The sequence below is a fragment of the Fistularia commersonii genome, chromosome 20 (assembly GCF_037954325.1).
Source record: "Fistularia commersonii isolate RoL2024-O1a breed Wild chromosome 20, RoL_Fcom_v1.0, whole genome shotgun sequence".
NCBI lineage: Eukaryota > Metazoa > Chordata > Actinopteri > Syngnathiformes > Fistulariidae > Fistularia > Fistularia commersonii.
The window spans coordinates 7823439-7848221 of record NC_141303.1 but is presented as its reverse complement, the minus strand read 5'-3'; the positions used below and the strand labels follow the sequence as shown (position 1 = coordinate 7848221).

The 24783-nt window shown below is 40.4% G+C and overlaps 1 protein-coding gene across 1 annotated transcript; it reads left to right on the top strand.

Annotated features, from left to right (window-relative positions):
* The first annotated feature begins 20471 nt into the window (after positions 1-20471).
* On the top strand, positions 20472-24019 carry alkal2a (ALK and LTK ligand 2a). Its single transcript, XM_086167223.1, has 6 exons — positions 20472-20974; positions 21524-21828; positions 22246-22299; positions 22505-22585; positions 22831-22905; positions 23878-24019. The coding sequence occupies exons 2-5, from the start codon at positions 21594-21596 to the stop codon at positions 22893-22895; spliced, it is 435 nt and encodes a 144-aa protein (XP_086023349.1). The 5' UTR covers positions 20472-20974; positions 21524-21593; the 3' UTR covers positions 22896-22905; positions 23878-24019.
* Positions 24020-24783: the final 764 nt, after the last annotated feature.

Genomic DNA, 24783 nt, shown 5'->3' with positions numbered 1-24783 from the left:
GAAACAATGTTTTATTACTGGACTTCTGTGCTCATTAGGGATTGTCCATAACAAACACAATGTTCAGGCATAAAGGTGCCCATATGTGCACTTGGCACCAACACAGTTCTTTGATCGACCTTGTGGTTGTGTTGTCGGGCTTGCGGCCACATGTCCTGGACACTCGGGTGAAGAGAGAGGCGGAGCCGTCAACTGAACACAACCGAGTGGACCCATCTATTTCTGGAGCTGAAGCTGCTGAAGCAGTCAAAAAGTTCATCATTCACAGAGGGTATGATATGGGGTACTGAACTCAGTTGCACAGGCTGTTAGGTCTGTATGACTGGTCTGCATTGCCAGTTGTAAGTTGGATTTGTTTCCGGTTAGAGTTGGACTCCACCAGGGCTGCCCTTTGTCAGAGACTCTGTTCATAACTTTTATGGACATGATTTCTGGGCGCAGTCAGCGCATTAAAGGGATCCAGTTTGGTGGCTACAGGATCAAGTCTATTTTTTGCAGGCCAGGATGAGGATCAGTACCCCCAAGAGGAAGCTCTCAATATATCGGCATACAGATTTGTCTCAGAATTGTCTCATGCATCATAAATATGCTGTTGTGGTTATGGGCTATTTTGGTTGATATTTCTTCACCCTTCCACTTTCTAAGTATTCTTTTTAGAATCCTCCTCTGCACTTGAAACAACAATTACCAAAATGGAACAGAAGACAAATATCAACCAGTCATTTCCCTTTGCTAGGGCAATACATGTTATTCCATTCTGGTACAGCTTCCCCCAACAACGAACAATCATTCAAGCACACTGCAGTGAACTTGTCACAATCTGTTGATTCATGAACCTGGTCTCAATAATTTTCCAGTATGCAATGTTTCTTTGCTCACTCAACGCACCTGCGCTCGAGGACCTTGACGTCATCTCTCCTAAATAGCAATGATAACAAATACATACGGCATCTATCCTGTGAGCTCCTGAAAACTGCCATTAACCTAAAGTGGTCATTCTACGGCAACAAAATCAAAGAGCGTTTTAATATCGCTAAAGTGCCTCAAGAGTGTTTTGTATCAATATTTTGGAAAACTCAAAACCTCTTGAATCATTGAAAAACCTTTCAAGAAAATATGAAGACATGTAAACATGAATCATAGCAAATGTGGCAGATTAACATACCATATCTAGAAATTTCTCAAAGTAACTTAGTCTCTTTAACTCTTGTTTGAGAGTCCTGTTTCTATCAACAAATGCTTGACGTGAAGGGAGCTTTGAGGACTGTAAAAGAAATTCAGTTTACACTTCATATTTTGTAATGCATCTTGCTGGGAAATCTAAAGTACTCTCAATCTCTAGTAGTTTCCAAGGTCACCTTGGTTTCCAAGTTTTGTTTGGCTTTTTGCTTTCTTGTAATCACTTCTGTAGCCATTAATGCCTGGAGTTACAAAATTGTACTCAAATTCTTTCAAGACATGTGGACTACCAGATGGTATCTGCCAATGGATCTTTTTTGTTTTTAGATCTCCATCATGTATTTATACTGAGTATAGTGTTGTTTACATCAATATGGTTGTTATCACATTTTCCTCCATATTCCATGACTGTAGTCCAAATTTTTTTTCCTGAAGTTGCTCCATTTGATGTGATTCGATCACTGCCATTTATACCATATTGTCAGTTTATGACCTCAGTCTTGTCTCCTAAAGTGCTTGACCTTCCTGGGGCTGACCTTTGTTTTCCAAGTCTCAACTTGAGACCCCTTAAATCTTAAAATTTCTGCTCCTTCTTCACTTTGTTCATATCTTCAACAAAATTGCTTGTACTTAAATGGATGAACCCTCTATGCATAGAGTATAAAATAAACCAAAGAACACAAATCTTTTCTTTCAGAATTGTAATTTCATTCTCAGCGGATTTCCAAGAATATCTATCATATACAGTTGTAAAAACAACTTGGAATTATGCACTGAATTGAGGATTTGTTGTTTTATCAGCTACCGAGTTAAGCCTGCCCATAATTTATATCAGTCCTGCCTACAGAATGAAGCAGCTCTCAGAGACAACAACCCTTGGAAGTACAGTCTACTTTCAAATTTATGAGCCAGTTATAATTCCTTGTCTAGTTCCATCACAACTACACTGTCTGAGATAATATCCATGCAGAGTAACAGGCTGCTGAAGCTGTGAAAACAGCAGGACCCCAGACTGTCTGTGGTCGTCCAGTTTGCCAGGTGGCCCAGTCATGGAGAAACCGTGTCCTTTCAGGTTGTGCTTCTTTGCACAACCTGAGGAATTTTTTTTTTTTTTTTTTTCATTTCTTAATTGAAATGTACATACTTCTGTTGTGCAGAACAGCTAATAGTTAACGTGAGGCCTCAAAATACTGGGCCTTGGACAGCAGTTCTGAAACAGCTCTCTTCAGATGTTCAGAGACTCCATACACTGTATCAGGAGAGGGATTTTTTAATCCAAATCATTCCGTGATTTTACCTTTTGATTCCCCATATAAAATCTGTTGCTAATGGTACTGGGTTACTTTTTGTATATGCTTTACCACATGACCGAGCCTGATCACATAAAATAAGACTGGGTTGTAAGAGAGACATTGATACTAATGATGAAAAATAATCATAAACGTGAACTGAAAGAGCTCAGCAGGCAGTTAAAGTTGGTGCTTACTTTAGGCTAAAACAGCAGCCTAGCTCATAAAATTTATCTTATCGTCCATCCATCCATTATCTACTGCTTATCCTGCACTTAAGGTCGCAGGGATACTGGAGCCTATCCAAGCAGTCATTGGGCAAGAGGCCAGGTACACATTGGACCGGTCGCTAATCTATATAGACCATATAGAGACAAACCATTTACAACCATACATCTGGGCAATTTTCCCATTTATTCCAATTAACCTCCTGCAAGTTTCCTGGACCCTAGGAGGAAACCAGAGAACCCAGAGAGACCCACGCAGAACATGCAAACCCCACACAGAAAGGCCCTCTGTGGAAATAGAACAAGGGTTTTAAATGATCACATTCATGATGAATTCTGGTTTTGTCCTTCCTCATTTTGTCAAAATTAATGTTAATATGTGTTCTACAATATGCATCAAATGGCTTTTAGATACCCATACATATTATTAGTAGCTATATGAAATGAGTATCTAGAAATTAACACAATATGATCTAGGAAAGATGTACCATATTTGGGCTTTTTTGTTGTACTCTTTCAAACACTTCCACCAATCACATGATATCAGCAGTGGATTGCATCACTATGTGAAAGGGAAAAAAAAGCCTGGAGTATTACTACTATGGAGTTTAGGGTGTTGCTCAGATAAGGAGACAGTCTGACCAATTATCGGATGTTATATTCTTGATTGAACTTTGATAGAATCTTTCTTTCTAAATGGGGCATGAATGAAGGCATTCTGCAATTATGCAAATATAGATAATGTTATAAGTATTGGGGGCACGGTGGCGCAGTGGTTAGTGCTTTGGCCTCACAGCACGAATGACCCTGGATTGATCTGTACCTTTCTGTGTGGAGTTTGCATGTTCTCCACTTGACAGTTCTCCGGTGTCCTTCCACAGTCCAAAAAAATTGAAGCAGGTTAATTGGAAAAATTTGGAAAATTTCCCTGAATAAGTGAGTGAATGGTTGTATGTCTCTATCTGTGGCACTGGGATTGACTGGGTGTACCCTGCCTCTTGCCCAGTGACAGCTTGGATAGGCTCCAGCATCCCCCCGTGACCCTGAGTGCACGATAAGCGACAAATGATGGATGGATGAGGCAAGTATTACAGTCCTTCCTGAGAATCGGCTCCCAGCTGATGCCGTAGCTACAGTAACTGATCCATGTCTGAGTGCATTTTCCGTACAGTGATAGTGAAGCATTTTCCTCAGAATACAAGCGAATTAATTAATGAGCTCACATGACACCAAATCTAAACCTGTTCCAGCCCTTCATTTATTTAGAAACTGCATAAACTCCTTATCTCAATTGTTATTCACGGCATCCATGAAAAACACCCAGATTCATGCTAACACTGTAAAGTACATTTTCCAGTATTGTCCAATAAAGGAATCATATTTTTTTTTTCCCCTGAGAGGAGTTCCATTTTCAGAGTTTTTTATGAGTTCACTCTGTCAGACATTTGCACACATCATGTTGATGCAGGCTCATCTCTCTCTCTCTCTCTCTCTTGCACTTTTTCACTCAAGCATTTAGATCCCATGTTAGAGATGCTGAGTTGTCAGGGGCCTGCACAAAAAGTGTGTTAGTATCAATTGCTCCGTAGAGGACTGACATCTGGGAAGAGCTCCTTTGCATCCAACCCATACGGTATGACCTCAACAACTGGTTCCTGGACAGTAGGGCAAAAGGCAGTAAGTTCAGCTATTCATCTTAATCCTCAGGAATCAGGGGATCAGGTGATGCACGTGACAAATCATCAGAGAGCAGGAGTCGGTTTCAGCAAAGCGCTGAGCTCAGAGGCTACTGTTTGGATTATTTTATTGACATGGGATCCATTTCATAACCACAGTATTACCTCTGCAGAGCATTTTTGTCTTTCCATTATTTTCTCAACTCACTAAAATAAGTAAACACATTAAGCTCAGGGTCCCGGAAATTAGAAAGTGGGAGACACTGGAGCCTCCTCCCTATACAAACAAATTCCACTCAATTGTTTCGTCTGTTTTGTTTGACTTTGCTGTTAAAATAACAAACTATTTGGCTTGTGCCAGATAGTTTGTTTTAGTCGTAACTTTTTGCAACTTTGAATTTCAAGGAGTTGCAGTAGAAACTAAAGTTTGTGGAACTCCAAGGCAAAAAAAGCTGATCAGCTACTGTTGATAACAACAGGTTACAAACATATGTTGTACATTTCTTAGGACAGCTCAAGGCACCTGATGCTGTTGAGTGAGAGTATGACTTGATATTGAAAAACATCTACTCCCTGTTATAAAGTGCAAAATGGGATGATCAAAAGAAAAGACAAAGTGGAGAAACAGAACAGAGCTGGTTGAAACTGTGAATACTTCCTTCTTAATGTGTTTGTGTTTGAGATGGCAGAGGAAATCAGATCCAGACCTGCTACAAAGCAGGCATTTTAAAAGACATTTAAAAACAACTTACTACTATAATGAATGTTTTATGACTTAGTTGTACTGTGACTGTATGCATGCATCATCGACTGAGTCAGTATAATCAGCAGAGATGAGCAATTATTCATCCATGAGTAACAAATAGCTTTCAAATAGTTTTCTGTGAGCAGCATCACATGAATTTGCACCTGTGACTAACAGCACAGGGAGCCTGTGTTTGGGAAATAATTCAAAAAACAAAAGAGACAAAATCATGTAGCTGAAATGTAAAGCTTGGATTATTTATCACGTTGCTCATCTCTGTAGTAGTGCGCTGTTTTTTTTGCTTTTTGACCAATTTTTGTAATAGACAACCCAATGATGAAAGATCCAAGTGAATAAATCAAACCAAAAAAAAAATATCTTTGTAACAGACTGTCTTGATTTAATGTTGCATCATACAAGCAGTATCTCCATCTCTAAAGATTTGGTTTTACTTTTTTCAAAAAAAAAATGATGTATGATTGTAGTACCATTTTATATAACACATGCTCTATTTCAACTTGATAGAATTGCAAAATAACCAGTGAACTGTTAGTTTTCAGCATTTACCTAATCACATCATATAGTTTACAGTGTTGTCTTCCATATAGTAACATTAACATACTCACTGGACAAAAGTAACTACTAGTTGGCTGTTCACTGAAATGACTACAAATTTTTTTGAGTCATGTGTTACATCAATTCATCACAACAAGAACAGAGTTGAGCATTTATGTTTTTATCTCTGCATAACCATAGAATCAATTTGGCACATTGTTTCAGGCTTCATTCTTCAACACAAAGATCAGAAATACCTTTCATATGATATAGTTTCCATGATATATTAATCAACCAGGTACTTTGTCCTTTTAATGGAAACGATATTCTTACCTCAATTGAAAGCTTAGTTGGATTTTCGCACTGTCACAGTTACAATTGTGCTGATAAGTCATGTCAAAGAACAGGAAAAAACAAAACAATTCCTTTTGATGGAAGACAGGCAGCTGTGGTGCTGAATTTGGCCTAAATTTGTTGAGTTCTGGGTATAATCAAGAGAAATTAGACAGAGTAGAAGGATTAGTGATCTGGAATTTGCCAGTCATTTACTGTATGAGTACTTTTTTGTTAGAATTGCCAAAAGTAAGAGCAATCAGACTCCAAATGCTCAACACCTGGCAACAGTGTTCTTCACACCCTTTGGCTCAGTTCAATGAGAATTATTTTTTTCAGAATAAGTCTTAACTCTCCAAACAGTTATTTGCATAATTTCTCAACAGATTACTATTTTCTCGTTTGTTCTAGCAAAATGTGTGTGTTTGGCACACAGAGGAAGTACATTTGTCTACACTTTGAACAATAACTACTTGCACATGTCTCGCTGATTCAAACGGATGGCTTTACTTCCAGGGGAAATTTATGACTTTTCACAACATTCTTCTATCACATGCAAAATGCTCGATTAGCAAAGTCTGTTATACGATTGATATATATATATACAGGACTGTCTCAGAAAATTAGAATATTCTGATAAAGTTCTTTATCTTCTGTAATGCAATTGCAAAAACAAAAGTGTCATACATTCTGGATTCATTACAAATCAACTGAAATATTGCAAGCCTTTTATCATTTTAATATTGCCGATTATGGCTTACATCATAAGAAAACTCAAAATCCTATCTCAAAATATTAGAATATCAGGAAAAAGTAATTTTTGTTTTTTGAATTGAATTACAGAACATAAAGAACTTTATCACTATATTCTAATTTTCTGAGACAGTCCTGTATATATGATATATGATAATGAATGACATGGGATGTGAATTTTGAAGTCTGCTCATCTGAAAATGACCTGCCAAATAAAAGATTGAGATGAATGGAGATCACTGGGTTATGTCAGCAAGCACAGTAACAGTGCAAACATTCCAAAAGGTAAATATTTATTGCATTTATGATTATTTCACACATTCGATCAAAACCGAAGAATATTGTAGAGGTGACTGCAAGTCTCAACACAGGAAGATAGTTTGGGAATTTCAGTAAAATATTTTATCCGAAATAAGGTGCATTATATAGGAGAGGGAGAAAACAAATGAGGTACCTATTGTTAGGTTGTTTTTATATACAAAGGCATACGTGTGTTGGTGTTTTGATGTTTAAATCAGTGAGTGGCTCATGATGTCATAGAAACTACAATTGAATGTGTGAGATTACATGTGATTTTTAATAAAAACAAACAAATGTGGAGGCAAGCTTTCACTTGAGTATAATCTTGATTTGAGAATAATCTCCTGTGTTCCAGGCTCAACGCAAAAATAATCAATGAATGCCTGGCTCCAACTGCAATCCCTGGACTAATCTACAGATGCTGCAGCCATTGATCTAAAGCCAGATTTGATTTAAAGTCTCTAACACTAACCAGACGAGCAGTTTGTGTAACTGAAACATCTTATATCTATGTCCAATAAAGGGGCCCAGTTCATTTGTATAATATTTTTATTTACACCTTCTTTACCTCCAGGGTCAACTCCTTGCTTTGTGAGCAGTTGCAAAAAATTGCAATGCCCAAACTTTTAGAATTCAATACAAAGGAATGAAAAAAAAAAGAACCATGGAAGACCTCTGTACTCAGTTTGATATAATGTGTATTTGAAACTATGCATCATTAAAACAGCAGAATATACCAAATTTTTACCATTTCTTCTCTGACAGTCCCAGTTGCAGTCTGTTTGCCATAATGACGCCATCACTTTCTTTTCAGCAGACGATAAAAATGTCAAATCAACTGAAGAAAGTTTCAAACAGCCAGTGGCGACTGCATGCCAAAGGTCATCCTACAGGCGGCCAAATTATCATTCCCTGAACCTTCTTTGACAGTGCAAAGGAAATAACACTTACAACATTAAAAGTTGCTGTGGAGGGTCAAATGTTGTCTTTGAATTTCTCATGATTTACATCTCTCCATGATCCTTAAACCGTGAGACTCGCAGGTGAGCAACTGGAGAAGGTCATGTTTGTCAGACCTTGCGTAAATTTTTCCTGTTGTTCCGAGTGTATCCGGCGTTTAGCCAAATGGAGACGTATCAGAGGTTCTGATATCAGCCCAGGCAACACCAGCCCTGAGCCAGAGACCGGCTGACTTTGTCTATTGACAAAGGTTGAGTGGTGCAGTATGAATAATATGTATATGTCGACTTATATTTTGTTGTGAATGGACAGCCACAAAGAGATTTTGGTAATTGAACTAATTCCGTGGCATGGATGTGGTGTTGCCCCTCCTTGAGCTGCCAACTTATTGTGGTGGAGGGGTTTGCATATCCCAGAAATCCAAGGTTCTATGTTGTCGGGGGCTTTATGCCTCTGGAAGGGTCATCCAAGGCTCAAAAGACCCCTTATGATGAAGGGGTCTCCAGACCCAGTTTTCCCCTGCCTGGACGTGGGTAACCCCCTGGCCCCCCCTGGAGTCAGACCCAGATGTGGGAATCCGTAGCAAGCACCTGGTGGCCGGGGCTCGGCCGGGCATAGCCCAAAAGCACAACATGGGTCCCTCTTTCCCTGGGCTCATCACCCATGGGAAGGGCCAAAGGGGTTGGGTGCAGTGTGAGCCAGGCAGTGGCCGGAGCGAGGGACCTTGGCATTCCAGCCCTCAGCTGCAGAAGCTGGCTCTAGGGACATGGAATGTCACCCCTTTGGCGGGGGAAGGAGCCAGAGTTAGTGCGCGAGGCTGAGAGATTCCAACTTGATATAGTAGGACTCACCTCGACGCTTAGCGTGGGGTCTGGAACCAGGCCTCTTGAGAGGGGCTGGACTCTTTTTACTCTGGGGTGGCTCCCAGTGAGAGGTGCCATGCAGGTATGGGCATATTGATTGCCCCCTGTAGCGCCTGTATGTCAGGGTTCAGCCTCCCCCTGCCTTCAGGTGGGGGGGGGACGGGTTCTGGCATGTGGTCAGGATGCCTCCTGGATGCCTCCTGGGAGAGATATTCCGGGCATGCCCATTTGGGAGGAAGCCACGGGGAAGACCCAGGACACGCTGGAGAGACTTTGTTTTCAGGCTGGCCTGGGAACGCCTTGGGATCCACCCAGAAGAGCTGCATTTTGCAGCTGGGGAAAGGGAAGTGTGAAGTCTGCTCTGACTGCTGCCCCCGTGACCTGAATTTGGATATGCAGCGGAAGATGGATGGCTGGATGGATGGATGGATGGATGGATGGATGGATGGATGGATTGGCATTGATCCATGAAATTGATTTTCATTCATATATTCTTTTATAAGTCTACTTAGTAATATTTTGTGTGATTGTAACACTAATACTGAATTGTTTTAACAATATGTAAAGACTTGCTTTCTGCAGTCAGGCTGGTATCCCCTTAACACACAAGTCAGATAAGGCCATCATCATCATGAAACAATAAAGGGTGGACAGCTGGAACTGATCACAACACAATAGATAATCATTTACATTCCACTGGATTGAGTGGAGCAAAAGATGCCTTACATGATAGTATTTGCATATATATTAATTTTAAATTAAGTACCAAATCTATAAGTCAGCAAAAATGTAGACAGTGTCCTCCATTTCTGAGATGCGAGTTTTACGGGTATGGAGCCATAGATAGGACAGAACAAAAAACACATGCTGTACACCAGTCTGGGTTCATCCCCCAAGCATTACTGAATCCAATAACCAGGCTTTACCTGAACGAGGATTAACAGACTCAAATCAAAAAAAAATCTTGTTATAGAAACTACTGTTCAATTTCTTCAAACAAAATAAACCCTCAGAAGATGTTACAGTGATCATGACCATGCATGTTGTATCCCTCTGCCTCCCTCTGCCGTAGCCAGTATACAGTAAGTGGATGAGCATGACTATTATCTCATTCATTTTAATTGTGATTTTGGGGCCTGAAAAGAAAATGTATCCAAGACTGGAAATTCCCCCATTACCTACTTAACCCCAGTGTCAATAGATCTTTAAGTGAAGTGTTTCAGTCCACAAAATATCCTAACGTTCCTCTGGAAATTAGCTTTGCAGCTTCCACCCAAACAACTGAAGTGAAATGTGAATGTGGGTCTCAAATACCAAACACAAAGAGCAAAAAAACAAAACTAAATGAAAGGGGGCCCCTTCGATCAAGATGCTTTCAAAGATATCATAGGCTGTAGGCGTGATCTTGAGACTGTTTAATCAACTCTGCTTTTTTTTTCAACAATTCTGCAAGCCTTAGAAACTATGAAGTTTAAGGTATACCTATCTGTTTGAAAAATTAAGTTAATGGCAGTTTCAGAGCAAAGCACATAATTATTAAGTTTTGTTGAATCTGTCTAACAATGATGTCACTTTTTAGAGTGGTCTTCCATCTTCTATTATTTTTGAATGGTCCATTACAATGTCTCTCCTATCTCTCCAAGAAATTCATTTAAATTACAGTTGGACTGAATGCACACGCAAATGCATACTCTCATGTTTTAAATCCACCAGGCGTGTCCTGATTCAAGAATAAACCTTTTTTTGTAAGGGTTGAGCGCCATTTGGAACCTGTGAGTGCCAAATATTTGTCTTACAAATAACAAAATAAAAGAAAGCCTGCAGATTTTCAAAGGCATTTGTGTTTTAGTTACTTTGAATAAACAGAATTACGTTCCCTTGATGTTACCTGCACACTGAGTCCTCTGCTCATCTCATTAGCCAATAACATACAAAACAACATTTGTTGCTGCCTTCAGGATGCCATTATTAATCCAAGTTTCATGACATTTTTAGCCCACACAGGAACTTTTGGTATAAAATCCTATTCTTTAAATATAAACAGATGTTCACATAAATTTGGAGTAATAACAACGGATACTGTGGCTGCTCTTCTAATTTTTCTCAACAACTAATTCATCTCACTGTCCCTTTCACACTGCTGTTTCACATGCTCGCTAAATAATGCAATTTAGTTTTGATCAATTTGTATTGAAATATCATTTATATTGAAACATTAGTGACATTAGTACCACAGTCATCCACATGTTTGTAATTACTACTATTTTCTGTCTTTTCTTTATTCTGATAACATGCAACAGTCGACTCACCACATCAAAGGAAAAAAAATCATCATGCACATTCTTCTGTCCATACACACACACACACACACAAACACACACACACACACACACACACACACACACGCACACACACACACACAAACAAACGTGTGGACACAACCACATTCAGCTAATTGCATTACTGGAAATAAATGCTGTTATCTAATTTATACTTATCTAATGGGAGCATTCACTATTGGCAGTTTCTCTTCTATTGATGATTACTTAAACGATGGAGTTAAATTTGTCACATTGCATCACTTGTTTGCTTCGCTAATCCGCAGAATTGGCGACTCAGGTGGCATGGCATGAAGGTAAGGTCAAGTTGCAAATCTGAGGATTTTTTCATAAAAATGTATAAACTTTGATTTGTTATTCATGACCTCAGACAGTTGAAAATTAATTCCTTCAAGCATAATGGACCAAATATTCGCATTTTATTAGAAGCTATCCTTGTTTAGATAATAATATTTGGTGATTAAATATCTAATGCTAAAGCAATGCACACACCGAGAAAACATGAGGACACACCAGGCCAGTTGAGGGCCAGGGTCCAGCACACAAGGCAGCAATAATGAGAGGGGCTACATCCAAAATGATTGTTGCAGGGAAAGAACAGCAGCATGGTCTGGAATTAAGAAATCAAGGAAACACCCACTACAACATCCAGCTTCATCGATCATTATAAATTCAACAAACAAAGGCATGTGTTTGCATCTTTTAACAACATTCCCCATCAGAGTTAAGAGAGGAATCTAATGCTGTAACTTGGTACTCTTAACCTCAGGGAAAGGTAATTCATATTATTAAAGTGTGATGAAGGTGTGTGATAATGGTGTGATTATGTGACTTCCTTGACCAGAGAAATTATCTGACTTGTCTTTCCTGAATCATATTGGCATTTGTGATATGTTCCCAACTCTGCTGACAATCCCCTGGACCTGAGATTCCTAAATCATCCAAACTCATCCTCATTCCTTCTGCAAGTGAGAAGTGATGTATTGCAGCCTTTGATTTAATCTACCATGATATTGTCTTGCACTGCCAAGAAACTTCAGTGGGTACATGGGACAATGTTCTGTAAAGAAATTGTTTTTTATTGCAATCCTCAATGCTTGGTAGATTATGAATCCTGTTCACAATCACTGTAAACACAGATTCATTTGTAGATTTGTGGGTGATTTGTCTGTCAATAAAACAGAGAGCTAAGTTGTGATTTTCTTTTAAATACTTATGGACCATGTATTACTTTGCATCTACTGAATGAGCGTGTTAAAGCTCATTTTTCTCTGATCTTGGTACTGTGTTTGCCTAATTAGGTTGGTATTTTGTCTAAAATTGGTAATAAGTTTTATAAGCTACAGTTGGGGCTAACTCAGCTGAACCGTTGTGTCCTTTTTCAGAAAAACAGCAGACCAATATTCAGTATTTGTCATTAACTTACTCTGGAGCAGTTTTGCCTCCTTAATGGATCCGCCCATCTGTGGCAGCAGTGGCAAACATCAACACAATGTAGCCGCAATGTGGGCTCAGAAACCCCTCTTCCTGCCAACCAGATGACGCTGACAAGCTCGGGTTTCATTTCACTCTGCAGCTATTTCTGACCGCCTTCTAATTCATTCTAATTTTCACTGTTTTTCCACAAATCAAACTGTTTACAATCACTCATCCAAAGCAACATAGGTTCGATTAACCTCTTATGCAACAACCCTCGAAGAGATGAAATGCTAAAACAATATTTGAAGTCACAAAAATACAAAAATAAACAAGAAGACGGGTTAATGCTCTTATTTGAAAAAAAAAACATAGAAAATGTTTGCTACACTTTTGATTTAGCTATTTTAGAAAAATAGATTTCAAATTCACTGACAAATTCTCACGTTAAAGCAAAACAAAGCAGTATGTTCTCTGTTATTTTTTTTATCCCCTGCTACATGACATTTTCCATTACAATGATTGATTGTCCAAAGCAGTGGTCTGTTATTCCAATCAGTTGTTCAGTTTCATGTTCTGTGACTCTGAGAATTGTACAATTGGCCAAAAGTATCAGGAATAGTGTTTGGTTACCTTAGTGATCTGGTTTGGCAGCCCAAGGCTATTATCTTTTTTCATTTTGTTTTTCTATTTACTCCATTTTCCATTTCCTAATTATATCATTAATATTTACCATACGAATATTTGACAAATTCAAAAGAAAAGTTGTTTTTTTTCTGAAGAAATTTACATTGGTAGCAGGTACTACTAATAAGGCATCACAAATAGCCAGTCTGATTATTGAATCCATATGTCATTAATCCACATGTCAGTGAGAAGTATCAGTATTACACTGAGAATGCTTTAAACCAGCTAAGTTCCATGTTGCTGGTTTAAAATTACTTCAGAAAGTAATATCACAGCATTGTTGGAGCCAATTTATTGTCATGGATACTCTCTTTCTCAGCTGTTGTTCATCTCACATCTGGGTACTTGCCGACAAAGTGTTTGCATGCAACACTTCCACAACACAATTTTTGGTCTGGGAAACGGGGCTCACTGGAGGAAACTGCAGAATGGTAGAACCATCACACCTCAATTGATGTTTACTTAGATTACAGTGTGATGGGAAACTTGCAGAAAAACCGCACCTTAGTGAACTATGTTGAAATTGTGCCTATTACAGCCCTGAAACAAGTAAACATAAAAATTTGAAATTGTTTTCCAAATGCAAAGTAATATGAAATCACTCCTGATGAGGACTTCCCCAAATAAACATACATATATGAGCCCATAAGATTGGAAATCCTAAAATAAATCACAATCACAACATGAGGAAAAAATTCTTCATTCTATATCAATGTGGACAATCTTAAAGACAAAATATGTGGAAAACGACTGACATGGTTTATGGTTAGGACATGGTTGTGGAACATGGTTGTACACCATTTAGTTCTGTGGCACATATAAACAATTTTTAAACACTTTTATCCTCCAAAGGAATATGTTCATATATCATTCTGGTTCATGTAACTGTAAAAGCAATTCTTGCAATTTTCAGCCAACATAGATTGATTATTTTAGCAGGAAGCAACCCCAGTTCACGCAGGAGCCGGGGCAGGACCATCGAGTAGATACTGTTTGCACGGTAATGCCTTTGTTTTGTCAGAATTTTTTCCCAAGGGATTAACTCCTTGGGACTTCATATTGCTCGGTGAAACGTTCTGACTGTCAGTAATATGTTTGCACTGAAAAGCTGATCAGAATATCCAGCCTTATTGTTGCTCCTGGGTTTTGTCTCTGAGTCTCAAAAAAGTGGTTCCTATTTTTCAACGGCAACTGGAGGGTGGGGATCGCAGCTTTGAGCCTCCTAGGGGAAATTATGCGAGGTTAGAAGAGAGTCTAGACTTGGGTCAAGTTTGGACTCAGGCAGAACAATGTGGATTCTCTTGTGGCTGTGCTACTGTGAATCGGTTCGTAATCCTTGCAGGAAAGGTCACGGAAAATTTGTTAACTCAGTCTCTGCTTTGTGTTCCAGAACAAGGCAATACACACAGGATTATGTGGGTCATCAGATCCCTGTGATTGGACTGATTTTTTTTCTCTATTCTCTGATCAAAATTAAAACTTACTCAAATTAGTTCTGTTAACTGTCCTTTTTAGGTTTTTCCAAGCTGCCACATCCGATAAGTGGTGGGGTATAGAGGGTTTTAACTTTATTTTATAGAGCTGCACAGTGCCAATCTGTGGCAATCCTAAATTACCCTCTAATAAATGTCTGCCCCCTTGAAAAACGGCACAGATTTTCATTCAGAAACTTTATGGTCAGCAGTTGCCTCATTTTTTTCAAACTTTTCACTGAGCAACCTGACCAATCCCCCAGCCCCATACACACACAACACACACAATACACTGATGCATTCACACCTCGCATACACACACAAACTCATAGACACGTATCAAAATGGCATAGCGGGAGTCAGTGACTGTACATACTATAGAACAATACTAATATTGTAACAAGAAATGCAAAAATTGGTCATTCAAAATAAAATAGTTTACACTTTAAATCTTTATATTTTTTTGAGATATTCCAATTTGTAAATATTGTACTTTTTACAAAGAAATCTAAAAAGGGAGGAGATAAATATCGGCGTACCTATATTTCTTGGAAACAGTTGTTTAAGTAATTCATTACCCCCAATAAGGTCTAGTAAGTGCCTAGGAGTGGCTGTTGATGGTTGGTTTGGTTGTCGATACTGAGATATAATTAAAAACTTGTTAGGGTTCAGCTCATGTTTGCCATGTGTTACAGACAATCACTGAGGACTTAAAAGCAAGAGCCTCAGTCTCACTAGTTGCCCTGCCATTCCTTATTCATTCCTCATGCATCCTTACACCCCCTTTCGTAGCCTTTCCTGCACTCTCTGCCTCCGATGCCATCTCAACTGAGTCCTGTACCGAGTCTGCACCTCTTGTTTCACGCTTTGCTCTCTCATTTGGACTATGCCAGCGCCTCCCGCCTGGCACCCTTGTTCCAGACTAAATCTCTCCTTGAGTTTTGGATGCCAGTGCCCTTCCGCCCGGCTAACCGGCCCCAACCAGGCCAGCACCTTTCCGCCCGGCCTTCTTGCCTCAACTGGGCCCTCGAGTTCCATTTTGCCAGCACATTCCTGCCTGAATTCCCAGTCCGTCCGGGCCCCCTCCCTCGCTTTTGGATGCAAGGGGTCTCCGCCCTGCCTTCAAGTTATGTTCGGGTTCCCCCCCTTCGAGTTTAGGATGCCAGATCTCAGCTGCAGATGCTCCACCGGTCTCGACCGGACCAGTGCCCTCCTGCACTGACCTTCCCGCACTGACCGGGCACCTCCAGTTTTATTTGATTGCTGGCAATTTCCCGCCTGGCCTCCCACTTTCCGTCTCGGCCCCTTCCTGCAAGTTTGCATGCAAGCATTCTCCACCTGGCCTCCTGGTTCCTCCTCAAGCTCATCCTGCTATCCAACCCTTGGATGCCGGTGTTCTACCAAGGCTGACATCAAACCCCAGTGACAAGCTGTTCGCCAGAACATGGGCTCCCCTTGAGCCAACTCCATATAAGCTGTTAACCAATGCCAGTCTTTTACTCCATCCCTGTTTTGAAGAAAAAATATCTTTATTGTCACATTCAGTTATACATAGAGCACAAAATCTGCAAAATTCGACCACCGCATTTATGAATGAACCACGAGCAAAAGGTAGCTAAGGAGCAGCACCAGGGGAGCCATTGGGAGTTCAGTGTCTTGCTCAGCAACACTTCAAATGGCTAGGAGGAGCACGCGAATCAAACCAGGAATGTATTTTTGTTTTTTTACAAAGTTACAAAGTTATAGTGAACATGTTATATCTTTATTTGATATGATATTATGTATTGTTTTTAGCAGGTTGCCGTGGAAATGAGATATTGTGTAGGTTGGAAGCATAATGTTAAAGATCATAAAAAGTGCGAATGAAGATAGAACTACATGCCAAATTACCAGTGTGTTAAATAAATATTATCATCCGCCAAAGCTTATGGGTCTAAAGAATGCCGGTTGTCATCCTGAGGCTGTAGTCTTTTTGAAATGGTCTGGCTGATTGAGCTCAGAGTCTGTTCCAAAGGCCATAAATCTAATTTTCTTCGGAAAAACTGCAGTGCTCTATTTTTGCACCTATTTAATCTCAATCTTAACAAATAATTCAGTGAGGATATTGTGGAAAAATGCATTTATATGCTGATGATACTGGCAGTGCAATAAGTTCAGACTTTATTTTAGTCACTGTAGCTTGAAATAGGTCTTAAATGCTGTAACAACAAAAAAAAAAATATTTTGTCTGAAGTGAAAAGGTCGCTGATAAAGATTAACCATGAATAAGAGCCCTCTTTCAAATACGATGCAATTTTTAGAGATGGCAACTTTATATTTCAACATCTTGCCAATTTAGCTTTAAGTGAAGACCGGGTTCCTATTTGAGAAACATCTGTTTTCTTGTTTTGGTTTTAATTTTTGGAAAAAGAAGCTTTGAAGGGGATTGTTCTAAATATCTCTGTGTACAGTAACATTTTGTATCTGCATGCAGACTCCTCCACTGGCGACAATGCATTTGGACATCTTACAATGAACGTGACTTCTGAGCACCACTGCATTTTAATAATTTAGTAGGTTGGATATCACTGCCCTGACCACAGCAGTGGTACATGTGATGTGGACCTCAGTGTCTTTTTTTGTATGTGTCCTATGTTTACATATGTGAATATAAGCTTCAGTTTTGCTTAGGTGCCAACTTGGCCCAGACTCTCTGGCAAGAGAAATGTTTAATCTCAATGGAACTTCCTTGTTAAATAAACATTAAAATTTAAATAAATGAGTGTGCTTCTGGTGAAATAATTAGTAGACATATTAAAGCGAGGCAACAAAGACAGACAAAGAGTGGGAGAGGCCGGAAACAGTAGCGAGACAGGAAAAGAGCTTTGGAAACACACATGATCATGTGAGAAATTGGAATATGAGATGAAACAGTTCAATAGCAGTAGCATTTACATAGCACGTGTTACAACTGAATAAAAATCAAATAACACATTTTCAAGAGACATTCTGTCAAGTTATAGTGTTTATTTACACGTGTACATGTCGTATAGAAATAGCACAGCTTTAATTACTCTTTGCATTTAAAATCAGTTTTCCTTTAAGTGTAAATGGCAATAGTCAATATAAATATAACATTTGTGCTTTGCATTTGCAAATCCTCATTTATGATAGCCTTGTCAAAAGAAATCACCAGAGTTAAACTCTCACTCAAACCTAACCCTAACCCAAATCCTACAATTTCATGCCTTACCCACAACCCTTGCCAAGACGCCGGAAATGTCTCGAGAAGGGGATTGTTCGTCAAGTTCAATATTTATATTAAAAAAAAACGGTCAAATGCCATCCCCGATTCAAACACACTACACATAAGCACACACAAATACAAAACGTGCAAGGCGGCACTCTGGTTCTTAGAGTTCAGAATGTGTGTTCCGGCTTTCACATCAAGCTCGACATGTTTTTCTTGAAGGTGTTTTTTTTTTTTTTAATCCACCCTCACAAAAGAAATGGTTCCTTATTCTGGTCACAAAGTGCCCAACCATAACACCTTGAGGAAGTGAAGTTTTCAACATGGATGAGAAATTCAGGAAGAATGGGGCATGTTTATGGGAAGGAGATCACATCCTCCTCTAATTAATAAATCAAACGGTCTTTCCTAGGAAAAGAATCACTGAGAGTTCAGGGGGAAACGGAGCAGTCAGACAGATGAAACCAGTGACCAAGAAGCTATATCAGTGAGGTTTACCACATGCACTGTAATAGAAGGCAGTATTATCGATCATCACAGTTGAATATGCAACCGTATCAGCCAGTAGATAGTACATCCAACTATTCACCGGATAAAGCAGGCTAACACACATAAAGTTACATTATTTGATCTCTCTCAAAGTTTCCAGTTTGCAAGATTGAAAATATTCAGCATAAATTTCAAAACATGTACAGTGGCACTCAAAGCACATAAATAAATAATAAATGAATTAAAGTAAACATAAACCGGTTTGCGGGTAAACTGCCTCTGCAACATTTTTCTGTCTTAACACATCTTCTTCACTGACAATTTAGGAGTCCTGACATTTGTGAAAAGACAAATCTCCATGTCTCCTGTGGCTTTTTAAAGCCCTTCATAAATTGCTTTTCTTCTGAGTGAATTTACTGCCATGTAACACATTAAGTATGTTCAGTTTCTGACAAGGAATCACCGAAGACACTCGATCTATGCAAGAAATCATGTCAAAAGACACAGGCCATCAGTTCGTGGTGTTCTTAATCGTTATATAATCAATATGGGAAGATTGCACGAGTAAATCCCTGCCAAAATGATTTATACAGTGTTAGTTTTTGGGCACAAGAGGGATCAACAGAACATAACAGTGGCCGGTGGTTGCGAGATGGCGCCCCCTGCTGAAGCTGCATGCGCCCCTCACATAGAAACTCACTGAATCCATGAAATGTCAATTAATTTTGACCTTTTCACAGTGCAATTATATTCTCTTATCATGAATTTCACTTAAGTCATGTATAAACCCTTTAATGCAGTAATTGCGCACTTCCATGAGTAGCAGTCTGTAATTCATGGGTGATGCATCTCGGCGCCTGCTGGACCCCCCCACCCCCCACCCCCACCCCTGCTACCCTGCCCAAACTCCCAGTCGTTTTCTGACAGCTGGGGTTAACGATCCCAACACACAACTTAAACATCCAATATAAAGAGTTTTTCAGTCCACAGCCCCTCAGCTGAACCCTCCTAATGCGACGTCACTGGACTTTTGCTCAGACCAAGAAGTTGGATTGATCATCTCTGACCGCAAAACATCCTCCACACGCCTGTGTGTGCCATAAAAAGCCATAAAGCCACAAAGTTGCCGAGATCCCCCTAAATGGATCGGATCAGTGGTTACAGAAGAAGATGGAGAAAGGGGAGGAAAAAAAATAGTGTCTTGGCCACCACCTATCTCCTGAGCAGATGCAACGTCTCCCTCTAAGTGAGGAGGACCGGGGCTCGGTGACAACGCGCGCTGTCCTTTCAGCACCAAGGTTTTACGCACGACCACAAGAGTTCCTTTGCGCGGCACGGTTACGCAAAGCCACATTCTTCCCAACAGAAGTGATTCAATAATGGATCACACCGTTTTTTTTTGTTTGTTTTTTTGCAAGACATGTCTGGGGGATGAAGCCCTGAAACTATTTTTAGTCGTACGTTAGGATTTTTTTTTTATTTATCTATATGTTTATTTCTTTATATTGTTATGCAATCGCTCATTGTATGCGTGTGAAACACTCCGGAGCCTTTCATAATAAAGCAAACTACTTCAGACAGATTCTAGGGGTGTATGGGGGCAATTACACGCCATGGCATAAAGGAGGGGCGCTGACCGGTGGGCAAGTAGGCTAGAAACTAATCTCCAATGATGAGAGAGGTTCTGTAACTTAAGCCGTTTTATCAGACAATAGTGACAGACAATACTGTAAAAAATAACAAACTAGCTCGATTAATTTTAACAACGAACGTGAACTGTGCATATTCGTTTCCAATGTCCCACAATGGATCCGGGGCGTCCAGTGACTCAAAATTAGGTTAAAGGAATCACAAGAAAGACGTTGGCGCGTTTCCACTGAGATGCGGTTATCTGTGCAGAGTATTCTGGGATGATTGGGGATTTCAGTGGAAGTATTAGGAGAAAGTCGCTTCCTGTAGCCGCGTATCGCACAGATAAATGGAGTAACGGAAAGGAGGGGGCAGACAGAAACTTCACACGGCGTTCAAGTGATGGTCAGTAAACTCAAGTGGACTTTCCGCTTCAGGGGTGCCAACAATGCGTCCAATTATTATCTCAAACACGACAGCTTAACCCACAGGGGACAGGTCACTCCGTCTGCGAGGCAGAATAAAAAAGTGCCGCTCTGCTTCAGGACGCACGGTCTGCTATATACTTGAGACATGGAGCACCGCATCCCTCAGCCGTCCGTCCGCGCTCTGCCTGCAGCTGGCCGGTGATCGGAGGATGACCGCGGACGCACATATGACTCCAGAGGCTCCGTGAATTCATACATCCAAGGAAATACTTTCAAGGAACGCATCTGGGACCGGGACCGGGACCGCACCGGGGGGGGAACTGGAGAGACGTTTGGGAAAGATTTTTTTTTTTCATCACCGTCGGACGAGGGGGGATATATTCACCCAAGGCTTTCGAAATTCAGGTAAAAAAAAAAAACAAAAAAGAAACTTTGAAATCCCATCCGGAGTAAGTTCGTGGTCCAGTCATCTGTAACGCACCGTACTCGCTTGAGAAAGATCCTTTTTGTGTGTGGTTTTATAACTGCACACGGCTCGGCTCGGCTCGCTCTGGCGCTTTGGCTCTGGACTGTATAAATATGCCATTACCCATTCAGAACCAGAGATGTGTAAACAAAAGGCAAAAGCATATATATGTTTCATAATAGTAACAAAAACAGGCCTGTTTGGCCCGGCTGCACGGCATTCAAAGGAAAAGTCAATTTTGTTAACATTCTTAAAAACAATTAGGAAAAGTTTTACAGATGTGGCCAAAGGGATAGAGGAGAGTAGGGGGAAAGCATTTGCACAGCTGTTATAGTCTAATCTGAGTATTTATTGGCTTGTGGCTTCTATTAGTTTTAAGAGTTCCTCGGTTCCCAGGAGATTTTATAAGGCACGGATTATTTCGCGGTAAATTGGGCTAAATGAGGACGCGGAGATTTGTCTTTCAACCCCAGTGTTTCTTCTTGCAGGTGTTCTTTTCCTCCTCCCCGGAGGCGTCAGTGAAGGACTCCACTTTTTGTTCCTTGCTCCGTGGAAGCTATGAGGGGACTGCGCAAACGCCTCACAGTGGGACTGGCGCTACTGATGTGCGCACTGATCGGCCCCTGCGACGGGAGCGCGCCATCCGTGGCCCCCGGGGCGGCCGGCAGAGACGCGCACCGGGGTCACGCCGGCGCGAGAACGGAAGCCCCGTTGACGTCCAGGGTGAGGACCCCTTCGGTGGAACACAGGGATTTACGCAACGTGAACGCAGACAGAGCCGATCAGATTGTCGGTGAGTGGCGGCTCCGTGTACAATCCAAGCGGAATATGTTTCACATTTACGCAGCGATGTCATTTTAGATCAATAGACGTTACGCCACTTTGAGTTGAAAGGGATGCCGTTGCCAAACACCCACAGATATTTTATCTATTTATTTTTATTTATTTATTTTTTTGCTGGCTCTTTTGATAAAGCATTGAAGGCCAGTTAACGGTCGTCCAGTAATAAATGCAGGTGCAGCCATATCCTTCAGCCTTGCTCAACACAGTGGTGATGTAAAGGGGAAGGGGAGCCATGGGATGTTTCTGTGAACCCATAACTGACAGGGGCCCACTAAAGATGTGAGAACATAATATTAAATGTTTGATGGGGCTCAGAGTGGTCAGCCACACCCTTAACCCTCCTTTCCCATTTTCTCTCTTTCCCCAGTCATATTCCCCAGAGATCTCAGAAAGAAGGAAAAATTCCTAAAGCATATCACAGGTAAGATTTCACAGCCGGCTTGTCACTACTTCCAATGGATGTCTTGTGCCGAGAGGCTGTGAACGCCAGAGGGGCGCTTCAGAAGAGAGATAGAGAATGTAGATGTCGAGTTGCAGTCAAAAATATAAGAAAAGTCAGTGATAGCTATAGATATAAACCAGATGTTCATCTGTTGGAAATGTTCTTTTTGCATGCTGTCTTTCAGGTCCACTTTACTTCAGTCCCAAGTGCAGGAAGCACATGGACAGATTATACTACCAAACCAGAGACTGTACAATACCTGCATGTAAGACACTTGCACACTTCACCTCTCAGAGCAGGACAGCCGCTGACTTCTGTTGTTATGGCTCCTCTGAATACTGTCATCCGCTGTCAACGTGTTGTTTGTAACCAAAGATTTCCCGATGAGTAAAATCATGCGCTTTGTATTCCTTGAGCATTGTCAAAATAAACTTCATTAGAGTCGATTGCGAGAAGCCAAAGGGACTTTAAAACTGACCTTCACATCTTTCCATTTTATTTTTCGCTCAGATTTCAAAAGATGTGCGCGGCTTCTCACACGGCTAGCCGGCAGCCCACAGTGCACAGAGGGGTAGCACATACAAGGTAATGTGATCCGTTCACACATATTTCAAGCATGAATGCTGTATGTTGGTGCGTTTAAAGAAAAAATGTGCATGTAGGATGCATTACGCAAGGCTCTCCGGAGTTGTGTTGTGCTATGACCTACAAGGTCAAGACATATACATCATATCCATCAGACATGAGAACAAGGTCAACTCAGCAGTTCCAAAAAGCCAAAAAGTCGAAGTGATTCTATGCATTTTTTCTAAAGATTTCTATGCAGTTTGTAACTTTTAAGATTTTCCCTTTTTTTTGGAATTCTCCCACACAAGTTCATCATATATTTATTCATTCATACATCAGTTGTAAGAGGTGTAAAAAAAAATCAGTTTTCCCACCTCTGTTGCTTTGACCCAATAATTAACACCAGGCAGTTTCACGCCAATCCATCCAACAACAAAGTGAGCGAGAAAAACCAGGGTCAGCAATCAGAAACTCGAGAAAGCAGTCAGTAGCGAACAGGTGATGCTGAGAAAACATCCAGAAAGGCAGCTGCTAACTTTGTTGTCAAGTGAAGTGTGCTAAGGACATTTGACATCGTGTAACAAGCCAAGCTTGCAGCTAAAAACCCTCAACCAGGGGTGAGACCAGACCAACTCACCACCCACAGCATATGAACTTCATAAACCGCCTCATAGTTTAAAACTATTCCGACACGGCTGTATGACACAATGAAGTACTGTGAGCAGGATTAAGAAGGACTACCGTTCAGGCAGAGAAGAAAAACATAGGTGCCGTTTCCAGTGAAAAGACTATATTGTTTATAGATGGCTAATGACTCCCAGTGGTTCTGTGCTTTCTGCTGTGATGCGCAAAAGCCTGAGGAGTGTCGCTACAGGAGTAGCAGATCTCTGGCTAATCCACGTGATTTATCGTTCATGATTCTTTTTCGAAAGAGGAGTAACCGCTGCCAAGTTTGAGACAGCGCTGAATTTGAGTTCCTCTTCGTTTCAGATTCGAGCCAAACACGAGTTATCGACAAATCTTGGAAAAAAAAGTGCCTTGGACAGTGAGAGAAAAGCCTAAGATACTTGGACCAGCCCTGACTGATAACAGGCACAGTCATTCAACAAGAGGTCTCTTCTACTGAGGCGTGGATCGCTGTCGTCCGCAGCTCTAACTGGGCCCCGGTGGATGGATTTTCCCACAAGGGATTACCGAGATAACAAGAACGGACCAAGATAAGGATGGTGAAATAGGGTGGACTGGAAGAGACGGAGACGGGCTGATTAGGAAAAAAACAGCAGCCTATATTCCTGGTGGCATCCAAGAAGATGTCACTTAAACAAAAAGGGATGGCATTCTTTAGTTTTGTTAATTTCTTCAAGAAAAGAACAAAATCCAAATGTGCTTTTTTTTTTGTGTGGCCCAACATTTTTTTTTTCAAATAGTTTTGCTCTGTACAGTGTGTTTTGGGTGGAGACCATCCCTTTTTACTGCACTACCTATTACTTACGCAGAACAAACCTCTCACAAGCTCATCATGGTTTCATCATCGTGTGACTAAATTATTGATTGCACAGGCGTTTCACAAAGTTCTGGAGACATATAAACGAAGAGGCCGTTAAGTCGCAGCCTTCATGTGGACCTTGTTTGAAGTGTGGTATTCTATATTTATATATTTGAATTGTCATGACTCCATTGTACATACTGTAGGCCATAACATTTAAACGAAGAGTAAATGTACATACTGTAAAACAAACAACAGGAAGGATCCACCTATCTACAATAAATTAAAGTGAGTGATATACAGCAAATAGTGTATATATATGTATATATACATACATATATATGTATATATACATATATATCTATATATATATATAACAAAATATATTTAAATAAATTATAAGATTGGTA

What these genes read in the sequence shown, in the direction of transcription:
- alkal2a (XM_086167223.1), top strand. Translation starts at nt 21,594, where the DNA reads ATGAGGGGACTGCGCAAACGCCTCACAGTGGGACTGGCGCTACTGATG. An exon ending in CAGAGCCGATCAGATTGTCG is followed by an intron (nt 21,829 to 22,245) that starts GTGAGTGGCGGC and finishes CTCTTTCCCCAG; the next exon opens with TCATATTCCCCAGAGATCTC. An exon ending in AGACTGTACAATACCTGCAT is followed by an intron (nt 22,586 to 22,830) that starts GTAAGACACTTG and finishes TTTTTCGCTCAG; the next exon opens with ATTTCAAAAGATGTGCGCGG.